Here is a 20,014-nt window from a genome sequence, read left to right on the forward strand (position 1 = left end):
TTGGTAACTCTTTGTAGACTTTTCAGTTGCAAAGATTATACTGAGTCAAAAACCTCATTATGGACCTTAGAATAATACATTTTATACATAGCACATTTCAAGCAAAGTCTGTAAATAGATCGTCTTCCCAATCTGACCAACTCCCTGTGCCTCTGAGATATATAATTACTTGGTACATTGCCCCAAATACTTTTAAAATTATATTTAACCCAAAGCAATCAGTCTAATTATTCAGCAAATTTTGCATGCCTGGCAAAGTGCTGATCTTTGAAGTCAGAGCATCTTCTCACATATTGATGCAGATTAACAAAATAGTTTCACTTCAAATTCACTGTTGCTATTTTTAGAGGACAGCAAAAATAGCCACTGGGTATATTATGTCTCACCTATGGATGTCCAGAATTGTGCCCTGTAGGTGATAAGATTACAGCAAATCCCACCAACAGAAAATGAAAATGCACAAACACCCATTCTTGAAATTTTGAAAAACATTTTCCATTAAAAAAAAAAAAAAAGATCCTCTCCTGTCACTATAAAATATTTATCTGTTTTCCACAGAAAAAATAGAAGGAAAATGTTATAAAAATATGTTTTCACACTAATGCAGAGAACAAATACACACAAAAATCTCTCAAATATTACCATAGTTATAGCTATGATTTTTTTACAAATACTCTACAACATTGTGAAGTAATTACTAATTTCTTGCTTTTGCCATGAAGCTAGTAGCACCTCTACCATGATCGTATCAAAATGACACATCTTGCCACAGAGAAGCCATCAGCTTATGAGAAGGTTTGAAGAATCATGATTGATTTGAAGAGTCATTTTATAAAGCAAAATTCGGTCGTTTCTACTTGACACGTTTAGGACAAATCAACTGCTGATAAATGCAAACACCTTTTTGAGTTACTGCTGTATTCCATAGTTTGCTTTATCTTGAAATTTAACTATGTCTTCAGAAATACTGAGAGCACCTAGCTGCATTTTCACTTCTCACCTGAAGAACAACTTCAGGCCTTGTGTTCCCCACTGAATTTACACATACGACAGTTGAAGGACACAGTGTGGCACCTCCTGTATAGTAACAGGTCATGACCATCAACCATGAAAGACAGCTTAGTACAAAAAAGAACAGAGGTCTGAGAAACAAGACAGGTGCCATGGCTGTTTGCCAGTACAGCATGCCGCACTTCAGGCCTTTGGTTTCCTAGTAATAAAATTATATTAACTTCATGAAGCATTTCAGGGCTGGTAGATGGCATTTTTTGAATAGGAACTAGGGTGTATTAATTACTCATGTCTAGAAATTGTATCAGTGAAGCAATTCATTTTAAGTACCATTGCTATTTCTGCAATTTGTTTCTCTTAATCTTGTGCTTGTGTTTCTCCTTCACCTAGACCTTTGATATTCTGCTTCCTCTTGCTAAGAGCCCTCTTAGCACTCATATCCAATCTGCACAGAGTTCACTCCTGCCCTTCCACAGCCCGCCTGATAAAATAATCTGTGATGCAATTGCTGCAAGTGGCATTATGTTGTGCTCATGTCTTTGAGCCAATGTCTCAGCAGGACAGACAGGGCAGGGAGAGCACTGCCAAATCTGGGCCACTTTGTTCCAGGTTGTCTGTAGACACAGGATGTCAATGCTCTGCTGTTTTAAGGACTCTGGCTACCTTTGTCCAGTTTTCTTTATGGACATGACTGCAAAATGCTGAAATGCTGCTTCTTGAGAAGACTCTGACAATTTCTTTTTTTGGTACACACACACAGATGCTGCCCCTTCTCCTCCAAACCCTTTAATCCCGTGAGTAAAAGCTTACCTTTTATTTCAGTTAGATGTTAAAAACTTAGGTTCTATACAGCTCGATGAAGCCATCTGTATTACAAATGTCAAGTGACTTCCCTGATTTGTGTAGGCAAACATACTGTAAAGTTCTATAGGCCCATACACATATAGCAAACAGATCCTTTAGGATTTGCACCTGTATTTTAGCTGGCAGCATAATTAGGTCCCATATGGTTAATGAAATGTAACGTGTCAGTATTTTGTAGGCTGAGATTTGTCACACGGAGGTGTTGGATGTAACACCCACTGTACCAACTGTTCGAGAGGAGAAAAAAACAGAATCGGATAAAAGCTTTTGTGTAAAAGAGAAATAGGAGCCAGCCTTACAGCTTTCAGTTTCCCATGTTTCTAGTGTTCTCTGTCCTTCTGCCTTCCAGGAGAGCTATGTCAAACAAGATACTTTTTCTCAACAATATTTCAGAGCACCTTCTCTAAGAGGACAATCCCCTGTGTGTTTCATAACAGAAACATGCATACAAACTACATGTCTGTGAGTTTCTCTGCCCCACATTGCAAATAGTGTCCCTTCTCTCCAAAGTATTGCTCCTCACAACACTTCCATCACACTTGAAATGTGGGTGTTTGGAGCAAATGCTTCAAAGACACTCATGTGTGCCAATGCTCAGCCTACAAAATGCCAAACCATTATAAAATCATTAAGCAGGCCCCTTGCAGATGGCTGAAGGCATGTCCCCACCAGGCTACAGATGGGACTGCAGGCACACCCAAAGTAGTTCTGATCCAGCCTGTTGTGTTGAGATGCTCAGCTCCAGAGTGTTGTGCCCCATGTGACATTCCCAATGGAGTGATCAATTTGAGGACAGTACTGTAATGGTACAGCCTAATGGTGTGTTTGAACCAGTCTCTCCATTGTAAGACATTGGCATGAAATCTACAATTTCATCTGGGCCACGCAGGTAGTCCAGAAGTGCACACAACTGGCTCTCTCAATTCCACATAAACCATCCCAAACTCCCTTCTCCAGTAGCCATTCCACTGTCCTGCTCTCCACGCCCCAGTATTCTCAAGCTGAATTTTCTGGTTTGGGTGATTTGATTTGACTGCTACTCTTGAAGGCGACTAGAAGAAATAGCATTGTGTTTCCAACCACAGAGACACAAATTAATTAAGCAGAAAAGGCAGGTCCACAGCACAGAGTAGACGACACAATAGCCTTCCCTCTCCTAATGTGACTGTGATGAACATGACATCACATGCAATTGGAGAGGCTTCACCATTAGCCTGACATGAGCATAACTGACCACGAGTGACTAAGGCTCTTCTCAGCACCTTGTCTCCTGTGCCCAACCTATTTACATGTCACTTCTCCACAGGCTGGAGGAAATAGGCAATTAGTAAGTCTACAGGTCAAGCAACTTTCACTTCTCAATAAAACTCCGTGGCAGTTGTTAGAACTATAAAGCTTACACAGCTCAGTTGAATCTAAGGCAGCTTGCCAGCAGATACTACACTCCTAGCCTGTCCCAGTCGTTGCAGCAGTCTGTCTTCTATGAAAAACACATAAGGTTGAGATCTCTGAATGCATGATGCACCAGCAGTTTCATTCTGAACAACTTAAGTGTGATGACAGACATGCTTTGCATAAATGCCTTTAGATTTAAGGAAAAAATATAAAAACTCCTCCATAGAAATTCTGAGTTAACAAAATCTTCAACCCTATAGCCAGTAAGACACAGACCATCTATATATCACTTTTTTTCAGTAGGCATGAACATGCCAAAATAAGAATCTGAGCATTGAAATACCCTGAACAGTGGGCTTTCAAGGCAGATATTTAAGCCAGAGAAAGAGAGCATCTGATCCAACTTTAACATTTTTTTAGACCCCTTAAATTTGAGTTTGTCTCATACTTTCCCTTTAGGAAAAGAAATAGGTCAGACAAATTGCTTGTCTTTTTGCATATGCATGAAAATGAGCAAGGTAACTTCACATCTCACGGTGCTGCTGAAAGGAAAAAACCAAAGAAACCATTTTTATATATAACCATGATTGAAGACATATGAAAAGCTTATATTGGAAAGATAATATGTACTCTCTCACAGTTCTATTTTGGGCATGTATCCTAATCTTTTTGAAAGCTTCTGTTAATGTGAAAAGGATTTGAGACCTGTATTTTTGTGTGAAAAAGATGGAAGAAAAAGGAAAAAACGTCTTACCTATCAAATGCAATCTGAAGTTCTGTTCTACTCATAAGAAACAAGTGAGTAGCACCTACATGTTTTTTGCTTATTTTCCTGCCTGGACTTCTTTGGAAACCTATGATTAAATTCTCTGAGATGCAAAGCCAACATGGAAATGGGAAAGGAGCTGACACTCACTGCTTTTCCTCCATCAACAAAGGTATAAGATGCCTTTCCAAATGTCTAGCTTTTGCTCCTTTTTCATGACTAAATGTAGCTTCACTCACTTGCTGTCAGGATGCATCTCTGCTGCCTGTTCAGCAGTGCTCTCAGATCACAGACACCTACAACACTTTCTGCAAGTTAGGGAGCACCATCAAGAGCACGTCCACATCCTCCCTGACTGCTCACTCATCTTGCTTACAAGAACCATATTCGAGGCAACCTGATGGAGAGAAGGTGTTTGGGAGATGGTGTTGGATCCTTCAAATGCAACAGATATTGCATTCAAGAACCCTATCCTAATCTAATTGAGACTGAAGCCAGGTATGAAGTTTGTTGAAGGTAAAATAGAGGAAGATTTTCAGTTTACCTTTCACCTTCAATGCTTTGCTTGAATGTGAAAAAATGTTCCATTGTTTGCTAAATGCCAAATCTTCAAATTGAACTGTCATACTCGAGGCTTTAAAAATGTGGACTTGTTGAAAAGTATATCTAGTTAGGCAAAGATCTTTTAAAAGTAGAATCTGGACTTTAAAGCCTGAACTTTAGAATACATCCGTATTAAGTCTGGATTCTCCAGGTGAAAGAACTTTAAAATAGTTTGCAATTTTGATGGCCTTTATTTTAGTCAGGTCTCAGTCTGCATTCGTTGATAGTCAGGGTCACATGAACCAAAAGTTTTAGAAATTTGCAAATCAGTGCATCCTATATTATTTATAAAATTATTTACCTGAAGTTGCTTGGTAATCTTATTTTCACCAGGGAGAGAGAAGAGGAAAAAAAAATCAAACCTAACTGGGAGTAGAAGAACTAATGCAATCAGAAAAGAAACAGTGGGAAGTTTAAAAAAACCCCACCGAACCTTGGGGAGGGTGACATAGTAAGCCAGGTAGGCAGAAGTTATGACAAGAGGGAGAGAGATAACTCTAAAGAGAAAAATAAACAGTATATGTTTACAGGCCACTACTGTATTGGTTTGCTAATAAGGTACGAAATATCACTTTGTACACTGATCTATGGAAAACAGCTTCCTGCCTGACTTCAAGGTGAAGAAGTAAATGGAATACCAATTTCCCTAAGAAAAAGGGCACATGTTCTTAAAAATTAATTTGACAAAACTGGAAAGATTCATACAAGGACTGTAAGAAAACCTCAGCATCTGGAAAAGCCTCTTTACAGAAGTGACAGGACAATTAAAACTCTTTGGTTTCACCAAAATAAAGGTTAGAACAATGCCTGGGAAGAGAAGGTCTTCCCTAGCAAGAATTTATCATGATAAAGGGCTATAGGTTGGAGAAACACAGCTGGCTATTTCATCTGAAGAATGAGTAATTCACAGTCTGAACAGACTACCTGAGAGTGAAACCAACTGTCTTTATATGAGGTCCTTAGGTGAAAATACTCTGTGTGTATCTTCATAAACAATATGTTTTGGCCTAAGTAATAACTACTAATTACTAGGTGTCTTTTTATTACCTATCTTACACAGCAGGATTAAGATATGGAGAACAGATTTCTATAAATTCAAATCAGGGAAGGGTGAACATGTTCTGTTATTCTGCCATGTGTGATCAACTATAGTTTGTATATGCTTGCATTATGCACTCCAGAATTGCAACCTTGGACAGCTGATTTGTGTGCTGTAACTATCTTCACTGAGGTAAAGAAATTTCTTAGATCCTTATCACAGTCCCCCCACTATGATTTTGCGCCTCTGTTTTGGCAGTACCTCTATTCTTCCTCCTACTTCCTCTAATATCAAACAGGAAGTTAGAGGAAATCTATCTCAGGAGGAGAAGGTAAAAAAAAAATCTAACCCTAGTTAAAGACAAATAGGAAGCATCTGACTAGGTCACAACACACTGAGAAACAGTCTGTGGAAGAATTTTCCTCATACTTCTACTGTTCTCAACAGTTAGGTTGGATTTTTGGCCATGGGATTCATTCAGTGTTTAGATGGTTTACCATCTATTCCAGATATTATCTTTCTAATTCTTCTACTATATATTACACTTGAGAAAAGCCGTTCCCCATACACTGTTTGCCCTTCGACAATGTAATTGATTTTATATGGAGGCTTTCACATATATCATCTTGACCATGTATCTGGCCAGCTATAAATGTTGTCAGACTTCCAGAAAGACAAATCAAACCCCTCAGTTAAAGGAAATTTTAAATACGTTCTTTTCCAGTCAGTATATTTAGAATTATGATTTACATTATGTTCTTTTAAAAACAAGGCAGTGATTTATGAAAAAGATTTTCTGCAAATTCAGTTGCCAAGGTAGATGGCAACTGTTCTCTTAATAACCTTTCAAATCACTCCTTTAATGTATACATATACAATATAGTTATATAAACACTGTATGTTACAGCATGGGCTGCCTCCACATCATAAGCCTGCAATCAGATTTTAGTAAGATGGATGCAACATTATTCTCTCTCCAGTGGCTTTCAAACTAAATTGAAGCAAAGTCTATAATTTTTGGCTCACCTCCAAGATCACTGTCTCCCGCATGATTCAAGAATCAGCTAGTTCAAGAACTACCTTAGGGAAGGCGGAAAAGTTTAAAAGATCCAGCACTTTGCCCTTTCTTAGCTTTCAAAGAAATCACAAATTAGCTGTTATAGGGACAGGAAATGTTCTTCATGTATGGACCAATGTAAATATCTATTCTGCTCCTTTACTGCACAGAAAGTTTCAAATTTTGAAGCACCGTTGACTTAATTCCTGCACTATTAAGCTGCCTACAATATGGTTTTGATGCATAAAGATATTGACGAGTGCAGGATATCCTCTTTTTTCCTTGTTTCTGTAGGAAATTAAATCCTATTTTCTTGTAAAGTCTTTCCTACCTGGGGTCTTAAACTAGCACTCTGGAAAGTGGGTTCTCATCCTAGTCCTTCCAATGGTGTTGGATAGCTTTTTTCTGTCTCTCTCCCCTTGTTCCTGGCTCCCGTCTCAACAGGGTTCTGATCACCCCTGAATTCTCAATTACAGGATCTATTTCAAGGAATATGAAATAATGTTTTGGGAGCTTTGGGGGGTTGGGGTTTTTTCTTCATATATCAAAATGTACTAACTGCACTTTTGACCATAAAATCTATGAAAAATTACTTCACAAACTGATGATTTAAATTTCCTGTCACTATGTAGCATGCATGAAAAAAGAAAAATCTACAGTGTGAAGGATAAGGAACACAGATTCAGAAATACCACAAAAGTTTACAAATAATGAATAATGAGACCTGGTTCATCATCTTCTTCTTAACTATTGGATTAATTTTGGATACATCTCAACATAAAAAATATTCAATTTGTATACAGGATTGGCGGTAAAAAACACATGCTAAAGGAAATGGGATGTGAGAGAAACTTCCAGCTCTTTCTCGAATAAAACATCGTTTGCCAAAACTGTTAAGGAACACGAACATTTGTGAAAAGCAATTAAAAGTTAACACAGTTTGGAACAAAGATCCCATTTGATTTATCAAGTTACCTTTTGTCAACTCTTAATATAACCACGCCAAGCAGTTTATTTTGACCAACTTCTAAATGTTATCATAGCTTTAATTCACTAAAAAAAATTGTTATTTTAGCTTTGAATTCCAGCTTGGGATAAAAATTACTTCAGGAAATGTATTTTTTTTTTAATTGCATGGAATATCTGATTTGCACCACGTCCATAGCATGTAGTTTTCAATCTCAAAGACAAAATATCAGTGAGGGATACAGAAAAGGAATCACTGTCACTACTCATAAGCATCTGATAGCACATATTAGAAGAACCATCTTTCATAAAACTTCTCTGACCCAGTAAACAGTGTGCAGTGAAACTTTGTTTTCTGAAAGTTTTCCAAATATCATCAACTTTCTAGATCCCTCTCTGATTGAAGAGGTGCAGCCTGGGCAGGGGGACAGTAACTGTGCCATTTCCAGGCCTCAAGAAGTGGAAAAATGGAAGATGAAGCTGGAGATTGCTGGACTCTCGTTGTTTCTTCTCAGTGAAGGCAAGTTTCATGAGACTGAAACTTCCATTGAATTGCTATAGAGTCTAAGTGGCAGAAAAAGTGTCATTCAAACACTTAGTCCCTAACCAAAAGCAGCAAAGTGACATTTTGACAACACAAATGACCTGCTCTTATCTAAGCCCACCTTACATCATTCCTTTAAAAATTACTTTTCTTTTTAAGCTTTAGAATAGCACATCTCCTTGCTCACATTCCTTTTGCTGTCTCATGGTATTTGCCCTAAGAATCTTCATCCCCACTCACAGAATGCAGAGTATACCCCTCATTTTATATTTTTCTGTCAGTCAGGATCCTTCACAGCAGATGTGTTTGGCCTGAGCAGTCTAACAGCAGTATTAAAGTGTTGTCTGGGTAGTCCCAGACTGCAGAGCAGCACAAACATTAACTTGATGTTACTTCAGTTCTCTGTCTCAGGATTCCCAGCTGGCAGGTAGCATTTGCTCACTTTTCACAACTGGGATGCTAGGATAAATATTTGAAACTAGGGAAGAAAAAGGCTACCTCTGTTTCAGATGTCAACTTTCAATAAAAATGAGCAAGCAACAAGATAGGACTGGAACTTGAATTGGGTATTTGTTCCCCACGTTTTCTTTCAGATGAGAGATATTTTTCAGTTTTGCTACAAGATTAATGTGATTAAGAGAATATCAAATTGTGATCATTTTGATCTCAAAATTTATGTTTGTAACAGTTTAAAAGTAATTTCAGAAAACTTTAAACACATAATTATTTCACCCAATGGCAAAAATTAAATATTGTTGGGATAGAAAATTCTCTAGTCTTTAGCTAGGAAATCCTTTAATTTTCAAAAATCAATTTTTAGAAATCGATTTTGTCTGCACCTGAAAATATTTTCATGGACTAGCACAGGTGTTCTTGGTATATTATTTCAAGATGGTTTTTTTCCTGCATATAAAGAATGAAAAGATATTACCTCTGCTTCAAATAAAATTAACCAAATTTTCAATTGTATTACTTTGTGAAAGGCAAATCATATTTCTGACCGTGATACAATTGTTGTCTCTAAGGAAGAAAAATCTAGAGTGAAGGAAAGACCTCATATAAGTACAGTTTGTTCCAGGCAACTGGTTTAACTTCAACTTACTGCAGCTCTTTCATTCATTTTTTCATTCTATTCTCACAGACTATGATTAATTTTAATTTAGCTTTTTATTTGGGAGCAAAGGATGCAGGCAAAACCAGTCTTGTAACCAGACACTTTTGAACAAATAGGAAAGGAACTGTGTGAAATAACCCTTATGTGCAGGGAAAAAAAGGTCTGCTTTTGTTATGCTTGCTGAATTACATCCCAAGAAAATGAATGTGAACCACCTCTTTATATGCACTTATGATACATTTAAATGGAGGAGAGTGATGTTAAACACAGAGGACTTTGAGGATGAGTTTCATTCAATGTTTACCTGCAGAGCTGCCTAAGAAAATGTCAACAAGTTGCCTTATTTCTTAAGGTTGTGCTCAAAAGCAAATTACACCTTTTACATAACCAGAATAAACTTCTCCCTTGCCACCCCCAATATATTTGGCTTATTGTGTTTCAATTGTACCCCTGTACAGTTCTATTTTTCGAGCATACATCACCTCTTCACCCCATTCTGTGCAGCAAAATAAATGGTTTCCAATGGCAATGAAAATTGCCTTTCTAGTTATTAATTCATTTGACCCCAGGCAAATTTTAAGCAGAGATTCTCAGGGATTCATCTTGTTTCTGACTAGGAAGGCCTGATCAAAATGTCAGTCTGGTTAACAGGAGGGTATTGAGTTCGAACTGGCTTTTAGAATGAGGCTTTCAAACCTCAGTGACAGGAAAGGAGAAAATTGCACATATGATCTTTCAAAAAGACCAGGGAGTGCTTTCATATGGGAAATGAGGTAAACAGGCAGTTCTGTCTCTTTCAGTAGCCAGCTGAAAGGGACTGGTTTCTCCAACCTGATTTCTCTTCCTGATTTCTCCAACCATTTTCAATTAACTGTGGTGTCAAGTGGTTAAGCAAGAAAAGGCTGAGAAAAATGCCCACGGTGCATGAGTTGCATGGCCCACCTGCACACCAACCATCACCACCCAAAAGCCAAATATATGCACAAATTTTCCTCTCTACACCTTCCTGTGTGCATTAGTTTCCACAGAGGTGGACAACGGTTAGCATGAGCTAAAAAGGATCTCAAACATTCTTGCAATACTGCGAAACTAGACATGGGGCCTTCTCTCTGCTGTGCTACTTCTCTTCAGAGAGAAGCACACACAGAATTCTAAGCTGCATTATTGACTTGCTGTCTGTCTGTGAAGTTGGTTTAAGAAGTGAATGTTGGTTTAATTTTAAGGAAAGTTTGTTTAAGCTCTGCTCCTCTCACAGAAGTGGAAAAAAACATCTGTAATGTCAGAAAGAATTGGAACAGTAGGAACTCCAGCACACCCTGCATGCCTGTTGTAGTAATCCATAAATTTGAAAGCAGTGGCTTCAGGCTTTGAGCAACAGGTCCTTAGTAAAAGGAGTCTCACATCCCAGTTTGCCTCATTTCTGCTCACTCCTAGCTCCCTGCCATGCACTGCTGACTTGTCTGTTCATGGGGCCGCAGTGTGGAATGTACCTCAGAACTGATATGGCTTTTTGAAAAACGGCCCTCATTGTGCATGAAATGTTTTATTTTAAAGACAGATCAGTTTAGAGTAGAGCCCCACAAGTGATTCAATGCAAGGAAGAGTTGGAGAATGGGGGAAGATAACAATGATAATGATTCCTGATACAGTCAAGCAAGGCAGAGTTACAACCCAAGGCTATATAAGACTTGTGAAGATTTCTGATAGGCCTGTGTAAAATACACTACAGTAAGTGAATATGACCCTTGTTTTATGAGAAATGTCATTCATTTGTTGCTCACATTTTCTGTTGAAGAGATTGTAGAATCTTCCTCCTTAAAATTACAGGAGCTACACTGACAGCAGTCCTTGCTACCTTCCCATTTTTAAGAAAAAAATTTACTTTTAGTGGTCACTTGTACACTTGGAGGCATCACCTGGTTTAAATTGTAACGCTAAATGTCAAAGGAGCAAAGCTTACAAGAATCTCTCAAATTTTTTTTCTGTATTTTATATCTGGAAGTCTTGAGTAAGGATTTAACAACACAACTTCAGACCAACCTCCCAAAATATTAATCCACTGCAGACACAGATAATTAGTAAGTGCGTAAGGAAAGATTCAAACAAGAAGTTTTTTATTATGAAACTATTGACGTATGGCCAGGCCTTTCTTACACTAGACCAAAAAGAGATCTGTGAATTTATCTGCTGATGGGACTAACAAAGGAATGAAACTAACAGGCTTTTTATGACTCTTTTTTACTCCCCATCCAGCTTTGGAAGAGAGGACCCTCCCTCTCCTTGGAAATCCTTCACAGAAGCCAAAGATCATATTGATCAGAATATGGTCATAAATGTCAAAAGAGTCTTGTTAATAAATGAATAAATGAATGAAAATTATCTAAAGGTAATGAATGTAGCTGGCCAGAACTACTGGAAGCATGAAAAGAAGGACTACCTTCTATGGGTGGTCAAGATCCTACATCAATAAAAATTGCAAGGAGCAGGATTCAACAATTTTTTTTCTAGTTTGAAATAATACCTGTGAATGTAGGACACTGAGTTGAGTGGCATATTTAGAATGTTATAAATTAGCAGATACTATATTAAAATGAAAAGTAATTACAAAATAAATAAATAATCTCTCTTTTGCTTATTTACTCAATTCCTTTTCTTTATCATTCATGTCTAGGGTTTTTTAATGGTAATTCAAAAACAAAAATGCAAGGGACTATGCATTGTCCCTAAAAAATGCTAAGACTACGTGCCATAGTCTTTGGAAAGTGCCCAGAACATCAGACACTGTCACATTTCAAAGAAATACCTTGATCAGTTAGTATTTTTCTATTCCATCATAAATACCGTCTGTTCTATTTTAATAAAACTGTTGATGCTATTTACCTAGAGAGCCTATTTATCATCATTACCAGACTATGCAACTAGATTATAGGATCATAAGGTTCACCCAAGTTTAATGTTCTTTCACTGAAGTCCAAAATTATATTGCTGTAAATATGCTACAAATGAGGCCTCAGGTTTTAACAATGTTCCACCAACCATATCCCCTTTAATAATGGCAGAAGCAGGCACATTTTACTACATATATAGCTCTTCATTTCTCCTTCTTCACATACAGCTCTTCTCTTATTTACTTCTCTTGTCTTGCCCATAGCGTCTATGTCCCACTCCAGCCCTTGTGTCCCTATTCCCTTCTTTCCAGTGCGCAGTACAAAGTTCCTCTGTCCTAAGATTAGTGTGCTGTATGCTACCATCTGCTCCAAAGAGTGTCCTCAGAAAGTGGCAAAAGTACGTATTTTCACTCTGTGGAGAATCAGACCTTGATATAAGCATGACTATTCCCACACTGAATATAAAATCATCCTGTCTCAATAAGGAGAGGTGTAAAAGTTGTTCATAGCAAAAACTAGATGAGTCATCAAAAGTAGTCAGGATATAAAATTTTATGCTATTGTTAGTGGCATTGTTTTTGACCATGATGTTACTCATACATATTTGTGAAGGGAAGGCTGCACACCCAACCCTGCAAAGGCACCAGCTGGTGCAGAATACCTTCACTACGTGATCTCATGTAGAGTGATTTATATATACACTGTTTTATACACTGAAGCTTTACATTAAACTACTAATGTATTTAGGCATCCCCATACAAAAGAGGCTTCAGCTGTTTACCAGCTCTCACTATCATGATGGAAATGTGATTGCAACCATCTGCATGCAAGTTCTAACCTTTTTTTTTTTAATACTGCAGAATTATCACTGCATATCCATAGGAGGGAAGAGATCTCGGCATTATACCATTGGACCAGCATCTCCTCAGAAGGGGTTTGAATAGTATAAATTCTGCCAGAGAAGCATACTCAGTGTGTGGGAAGGGCAATCTGCTCTCTATTGGTTGTAATAAAGCCAGCAGCATCTGCCGCTGTTCAGCAACGTCGCCACAACTACTCAATCTCTTAACATTCTTCGTTCTCAGATCGTATTCTGAGCCTGCCATTCAGCAGCTGCCTGTTTGAACAGAGACAACGTGGTGAGGTCCAAAGCTCATCACAAAACTTAATTCCATAAAACTCCTTAAATGGTGGTGTCATTAGGCGGGGGCTGATGAAACTTGCTCTTAAGGCAGTATGAAATTCTAGTCACTTCTAGCCAGATGAACTCACTCAACTATATCAGTACAAGGAATAATGAAATCAAGTACACTTTTCCATAGCATTTCCCTTTAATCATATACCCTTCTGAACATTGGGTGAAAGGCTTAAGCTCTATGTCAAATAAATAAAAAGAGGAAAGCCATTTAGCACACAGTTCTGATTTTCTGGACACCTGATGGAGCATAAATGTGTGAGGAAGAGTCAAGGAAACTTCCCTTGCTCTCTCCCAAAACCAATGGCCAGAGGCAGAGCAAGAAGTGGTGCAATATTCCATGGAGTACTATAAAGAGGATGGAAAGATTTCTGATCTCGAGGAGCTGGGACAATTTGCATTCAAATATTAGCCAGAACTGCATGTTTTCTAGTACCTATGCCTCTGTGGCTCAGATATTAAGCAGGAACACATTCTGACTCAGCTACAGTTTCAAATGATGATTTATCTCTCATCTGCTGTATGAGGACTGGATGCTTTCTCAATTCCCATTGATTCTAAAATAGTCATAATTATTGTTCTACGTAAATACACTGATTAGTAGATAAAGAAAAATAAATAAATGTCAACTAAATTAAATTAAGGTCATTTAGGAGACTCCAGATCAAGCACTTTTACCAATGAGTGGCCCTAGAGCACACACCATCCTGTGTTTCAAAGTCTGTTTTCAGCCATTGACAACACGGTGATACTTCAGACCCACAGAGAATGCAAAGTTATTATTCAGTAAAGTAAAAGTCTATACTGTTGACAGCTGACTGGCAAAAACCCAACAACATCAAACTATCATCATCCATCAATTAGACCACATCAGAGTATTTCAAAGGCATTTTTATATGGTAAAAAACAACCTCTTACCTTCAGTGTGTACAGCAGAAACATAGGTCCAGTTATAGCGTTTGACAATGTCCACCATCGCCTTCGCTTGCTGTGCGTCAGATGGCACCACTCTCATAAAATACTTGAACAGAGTTTTGTCGCTTAGGTCCATGCTTGTGGCAGAATAAGCAATCTGAGGTATATTGAAAAGCTGCAACAAGTTCTGGACCTGGATAGCAACGGAGCTGGAGCCAGGCCCAATAACACCAACAATGGGTTTCTTGGAGCGGAAAGATGATGATGATCCATCCACACATCGCACCATCCCTTCCTCTTCTTCTGAAGAAATAAGAGAGTCCCTTATAAACTCAATGCTCTGCTCCAGAGCCACAGCAGAATGCCAGCAGGAGTCCCTTATTTCACATCCTAACGTTATATTTGGCAACAGTGTGGGGTCCAAATTAATTCTGTCAAGGGTATGTAGCATTGCCTCCACTCTCTGGATACCATACTGCTCTCTTACCTCTCCACATTTCCTCTCATGAACTTTGTCGACAGTTGGTTGATGATGGACAGAGAATAGAGCTCCAATGATAATATCACCAGGCATGTGTGCAACCACCCTTCTCTCATTCGCCTGTGCTGAAACCAAAAGCCCAAAGTTCCCACAGACATCCTCCTTCAACAGCAGGATTGCAAGGAACAGCAGAAGGACCATTTTAGGAAATGGTTTAGGCTGGTAGAGAAAACATGATGGAAAAAGTTGGAGAGCTGGTGAAAAGCAGTTATCAAATCTTCTGGATAGAAGAAGCACTGTACTGCTGGTTAACCAGGAGTTGGCATGTGTTCTCTAAGGAGTCACCATCAGCTCCAAGTGGACAGCTATGCAGAGCTGCACATGTGGTCATAATCCTCATACCCTTCAAAAATTAATAAATAAGAGAAAGAGCTTTAAAATTATTTACAAAGTCAGCTTTATAATATTTTATAAAATTGCACCTACTTCTACAGTTCTCAATAGCTGTAATACATTGTCTACAGTGTACGCTTGCTTTCATCATTTTCAAGCTGGAAAACTTTATCTCAGTTAAGCGTTTCATAATCTTAGGCTTGTGCTTCTGCTAGTATAAATCAACTTCTTTCTTTTTGACAATCATGTTTAAAAATTCTTTGGGAAAATGTTTTCAAATGCACAAAAGACAGGCTAGTATTTAATTATACAGAAGAAAGGTGTTGCCATTTCTAATATGTGTCTTCGAAAACAATTCCCTTTAATTTTAGACACTTTCTATATCTCTAATACATATGCCACACTAATGTACCCTGGGCTGCACTCTATTATCCATTCCAGCACTAGGAAACTGCTGCTAACACACAGAGCTGTTATTCTAAGGAATGCAGAATGTATAAATCTATTTTTACTTTGCAAGGTATAACATGAAACAAATTAGCTTTTAAACAACATTAAGAAAACCGATTTTGTTATTAATATCTATATTTGTTTGAAGCGAAGGAACAGTAATTCTAAAACAGCAAAGCAGTGAAATTATTTAGACCTTTTTATATTCTTACTTCAAAAATCATCCAAAAGCAATTTGAAAAAACCTTATATTGTAGACAAACCTACAAACTTCACTGGTATCAAGAAGTCAACACAAAGACTGTACAGATGCACAATGCCTAAAATATTTGATCAGCTACGTTTACCTATAGACTGCAATGCAATCTGCACTCATCTTTACTGTTGCTGAAGGATAAATAGAAATAAATCAGCAAAGATTTCATATCTTGGGCTGTGGTTAACTTGTGGAACTAGAAAATGTACTTGAAAGTGTTCTGCACCTGGCAGTGGATTTTCAGGAGAATTCTTGCAGTTTTAAATATAGTGCTTAAACAGTAGTTTGCCAGGTCTTGATCCCTGAGCACATTAAAGTACCATCTACTCTCCTCACTTGCCAGTGAATATATTGATAGTACAGAAAGGTAAGTGCACTTTTAGATCTAAGATGATGAGTTACTTAGTGAACCATATGCCTGATTTCATTATTGACAAAACAACTGCAAAATTCTGGGGCAGAACATGATCTCAGTTTTATTGACATAAAACTTTTGATGCAATAAAAACAATTAAAAATTCCATACATTTCAGACACCACCAATCACTTCTAATCCATTAACAATGACTCTACCAGCACCTAGATATTGTAAAGTGAAAGAAACTATTGCCATAGAAAATCTACCTCTGTTTCTTTGAGTTGAAAATCTCACAGGATTTTAATCTTGAATTTACTCCTCACAGCTAGGTCATTCAGTATAGTGCCACAGTGAAAATCTTCCCGATTCTGAAGATTGACACACAAATCTAAAAACTTTCTTCTGCTTGATGTTAGACTTTCTCAATTATTGTTTTACCTAGATGTATAAATTATAAATTATTTACACAGAGGAGTAAGTGAATGAATTTGAGTGAGTATTCCCAAATAAAAAGTAAATCCTTAAAAAGAGGAAACATTATATATAATATTTAAATGTTAATTGCAATATTAATAAGTTCATGTAATATTAATTTTAGTAATATAAAGTGCTAATAATAAAATAAGGTTCAGACCTGTACTGTAAAACACTTCAAGAAGGTTTGTGTTTTTTAAGTCTGTGAAGAGTTGGCTTATCAATACTACAGCCCTGTGCCACTAAGGAATAACAGCTGTTCAGTTCAGGTTAATTAGTCTCTAATTACAGACTATCACTATTGCTTATGTCTTGCAATTATTTGTTCCATCACTCTGAAGTTGGTACCATATAATTTGCAAACAGTCAAAAGGATGAATGACAGGGGATATCTTTGTACAAGATCCCAGCTGTTAAATTCCTATACCTTTAATTAATTGAATGTATTATGACCCCCCCCCCCCAAAAAAAAAAAATCTATTTATTAACTTACTAACATTTGAACAGAAACAGTACTCTGTTATTTGACACCGTGCATACTTATTTTTCTGAACTCAAATTAAGGCTACATGTCCAGAACACAAGTATATCTAGACAAGTGCCAGCTCTGCCTCAGACTGCAACTGCATATACAATTAGATGCCTTTATATAGCCTACCTTCCTGTGAATCTGCAGATGTATAAATAGAGAGACTTCAGGAGTTTGGGGTGAGCTCGTGGTATAAAAGAATAATCCAATCCATCATTTTAATTCTTCAATGCACATTCACCAAATTTTTTGGTCTTGTGTCTGTGGATTAAACAATTTCCATACAGGATATATGAGAAAGAGAGGGCAGGAAGGCCATTTTTATCTTCTTCCCTCCAAAGAGCAGCTGTTTGCTCTTCTTTGTTTATAGTTGTGTCTATCACTGTAAAATTACAGAGTAAAGAATGAAGCAAAGCTGAAGGTCTCCTTTATACTACTGGTTCCACAATACTAGGATATGTCATAGCTGGGGGATTCCTATTTCTGAAAGCAATAAAATCTTTCCACTCCATGGCATCCAAGGGAAAAGATGGTGCCAGGTGCAGACTGCAGTTCCTTCACAATTAATGAACTTTTTTCACTGTGTTGAAGCTAAAGTCTATTTACTTGGGACTTTGAAAAGTTCCTAATTACACTGAGAGCACTGCTTCTGTTTTATAGTATTGGGTTTAGTATTGCACATCCAGAGCACCTGAAGTCAATGTTTTCTGTGTCCTTTCATGACATAATGAAAAAACTAGAAATTTATATTGACTAATATTTCAACATATTTGTATTGTGTAATAGAGATCTGGTTCTCTGGTCTTACTCTTGTACTCATAAGCTTAAGAACAGAATGGTTGAGGTGGAAACAGGAAGTTGTCTGGTCCATTCATTCTGCTAACTGTAAGTTCAATTAAAACAGATTTCTTAGCTTCATGTCCAGTCAGGTTCTTAATATCTCTGAGAACGGAGACTCCACAACTTTTCTGGGCAACCTTTTTGACCACAGTCACAGTAAAAATGATTCTTTTCATGTATGTTTAAACAGAATTTCCTGTATTTCAATTTGTGTTTATTGCCTGTCATCCTTCTGATGGGCACAGCTGGCCATGCCATGAGAAGATACCCTGTGACTAATCAGGTAACAAATCCCATTTTAGGCAAAATGGCTGAGCAGAGAGCTAATAGACTAAGCATACTAATTATATTTCCTGGAGAATGTCTTCCTGAAGAGAAGATGGCCAAGGGAACTATTCAAATATACAATTTCACTGTGCTTCTCTCCCAAAAGAATCACATACAAATGCCTCCACATTTTGATTACAATTCTCTCTTACTACAGGAAGCATATTATTACAAGCAGGATGAGTATTAAAACAAAATTAAGTAAAATTTCATAAGCTTAAATATAACTCTTGTTTAATTTGTTAGATATAATCCTAAAGGGAATTTGACATGCTATAGCCTTCAGATTGAGAACAGAGGTATTGGCAGTTTCAAAGACAGTGAACTCCTGAGTGTGTGCACAAAGTAATGGGAATAGTTTCCCAATTAATAATTCATCTGCTTTAATTAATTTTCATTGAAACATGCACAGCACTTAGGGTCAAATTTATTTTTCACACTGTTCAATTTTTTTTCAGCAACAATGGACTTATCCCAAATTTACTGAAACATAAGCAAAATGGAATCAGGTACTTAATCACTGGTGTGTAATGGTTTGTTGCTTATTTCAGTTACGGATCCAACTATAAACTTATCCTGAAGTCACACTCTTTAACAGCAGAGAACACTTTGGTCTCAGTCTTCTGGTGCACTAACTTCAGACTTGGAGCAATTGCAGAAGAAGTAGGGCAGAAAAATAACACTGCCTCTCTGTTCTTTGCTCAGTCTGCCCTAGACAAAAGTTTACGTACTACCCATGAATGGTAGTAGTACCCATACTACTGTGACTGAAGACACAGATCTGATGAAGCACTCAACATGTACCTGTGACCTCTGTTCTCCCTGGCAACATAAACTTCATGCCAGACTCTGTCTGGAGAAACTCTCAGCTGTTCCCTTAGGGCAGAGTTCCAGCTACTTCATGTTGAGGTTTAACGGAGTAGAAAATGAGCATCTGTAAAATTCCATGAAGCACCACACAAATCTTTCATTATTAAAATATATAAATCTTTCAAAATTATACAAATCTCAAATGCATGTCCACCTGTACTTGCAGTCTGTAGAGACCAAAAGAAACAAAAAACACGCTAGTATCTAAGGGCATTAATTGAAAAACTTGATCAAAAATAAGACTATGAGCAGTGGTTCAGAAAGAGCTGATTTTCCACTATATTTGTGGCTGAGAGTTGCTACATGGGATGTGTCTGACTGTTGCTAGGGGTTTCTGCTCCCGCAGGTGTAGCTGTGGTTAAAGCTGTAGGGTGACCTCCTTTCCACTGGGGCTTACATTATTATAGCAGCGCCCACTAGTGACCCCGCAGAGAAGCACCTGTGCTTTGCAATCTGAACCTACTTGGCTCGATGGTTTCTAATAGGCAAAAGACCAACTCGGCTAAGGGAAATTCTTTTATTTATTTCTTTCGGTATCATGGGAAAAAAAAATTAAAAGAGAGAAGCAGCAGCGCTTCCCTTCCGGTTTCTTCTTTGTTACACTTTTGTGTAGTTCATAGTACCTGAATCTTCAGGCAGATTTAAATAATAAAAGTAAAATGCCAGTTTACTTATCAAA

The 20,014-nt window shown here is 37.6% G+C and overlaps 1 protein-coding gene across 8 annotated transcripts in view; it reads right to left on the bottom strand.

Moving 5' to 3' along the window:
* The window catches only part of GRM5 (glutamate metabotropic receptor 5), a 246,884-nt gene that overhangs the window by 222,288 nt on the left and 4,582 nt on the right, over positions 1-20,014 (bottom strand). For 7 of the 8 annotated variants that reach the window (XM_019286772.3, XM_019286771.3, XM_019286774.3 and 4 more), the window contains one exon: positions 14,361-15,241. In XM_019286772.3, coding sequence (XP_019142317.3) covers positions 14,361-15,039 — 679 coding nt within the window. In that variant the 5' untranslated portion in view covers positions 15,040-15,241. Of the gene's footprint in view, positions 1-14,360; positions 15,242-17,427; positions 17,448-20,014 lie in introns of those variants that run through there. The other variant, XM_019286776.3, reaches the window with a different exon arrangement.

This window comes from Corvus cornix, chromosome 1 (genome assembly GCF_000738735.6).
Source record: "Corvus cornix cornix isolate S_Up_H32 chromosome 1, ASM73873v5, whole genome shotgun sequence".
Classification (NCBI taxonomy): domain Eukaryota; kingdom Metazoa; phylum Chordata; class Aves; order Passeriformes; family Corvidae; genus Corvus; species Corvus cornix.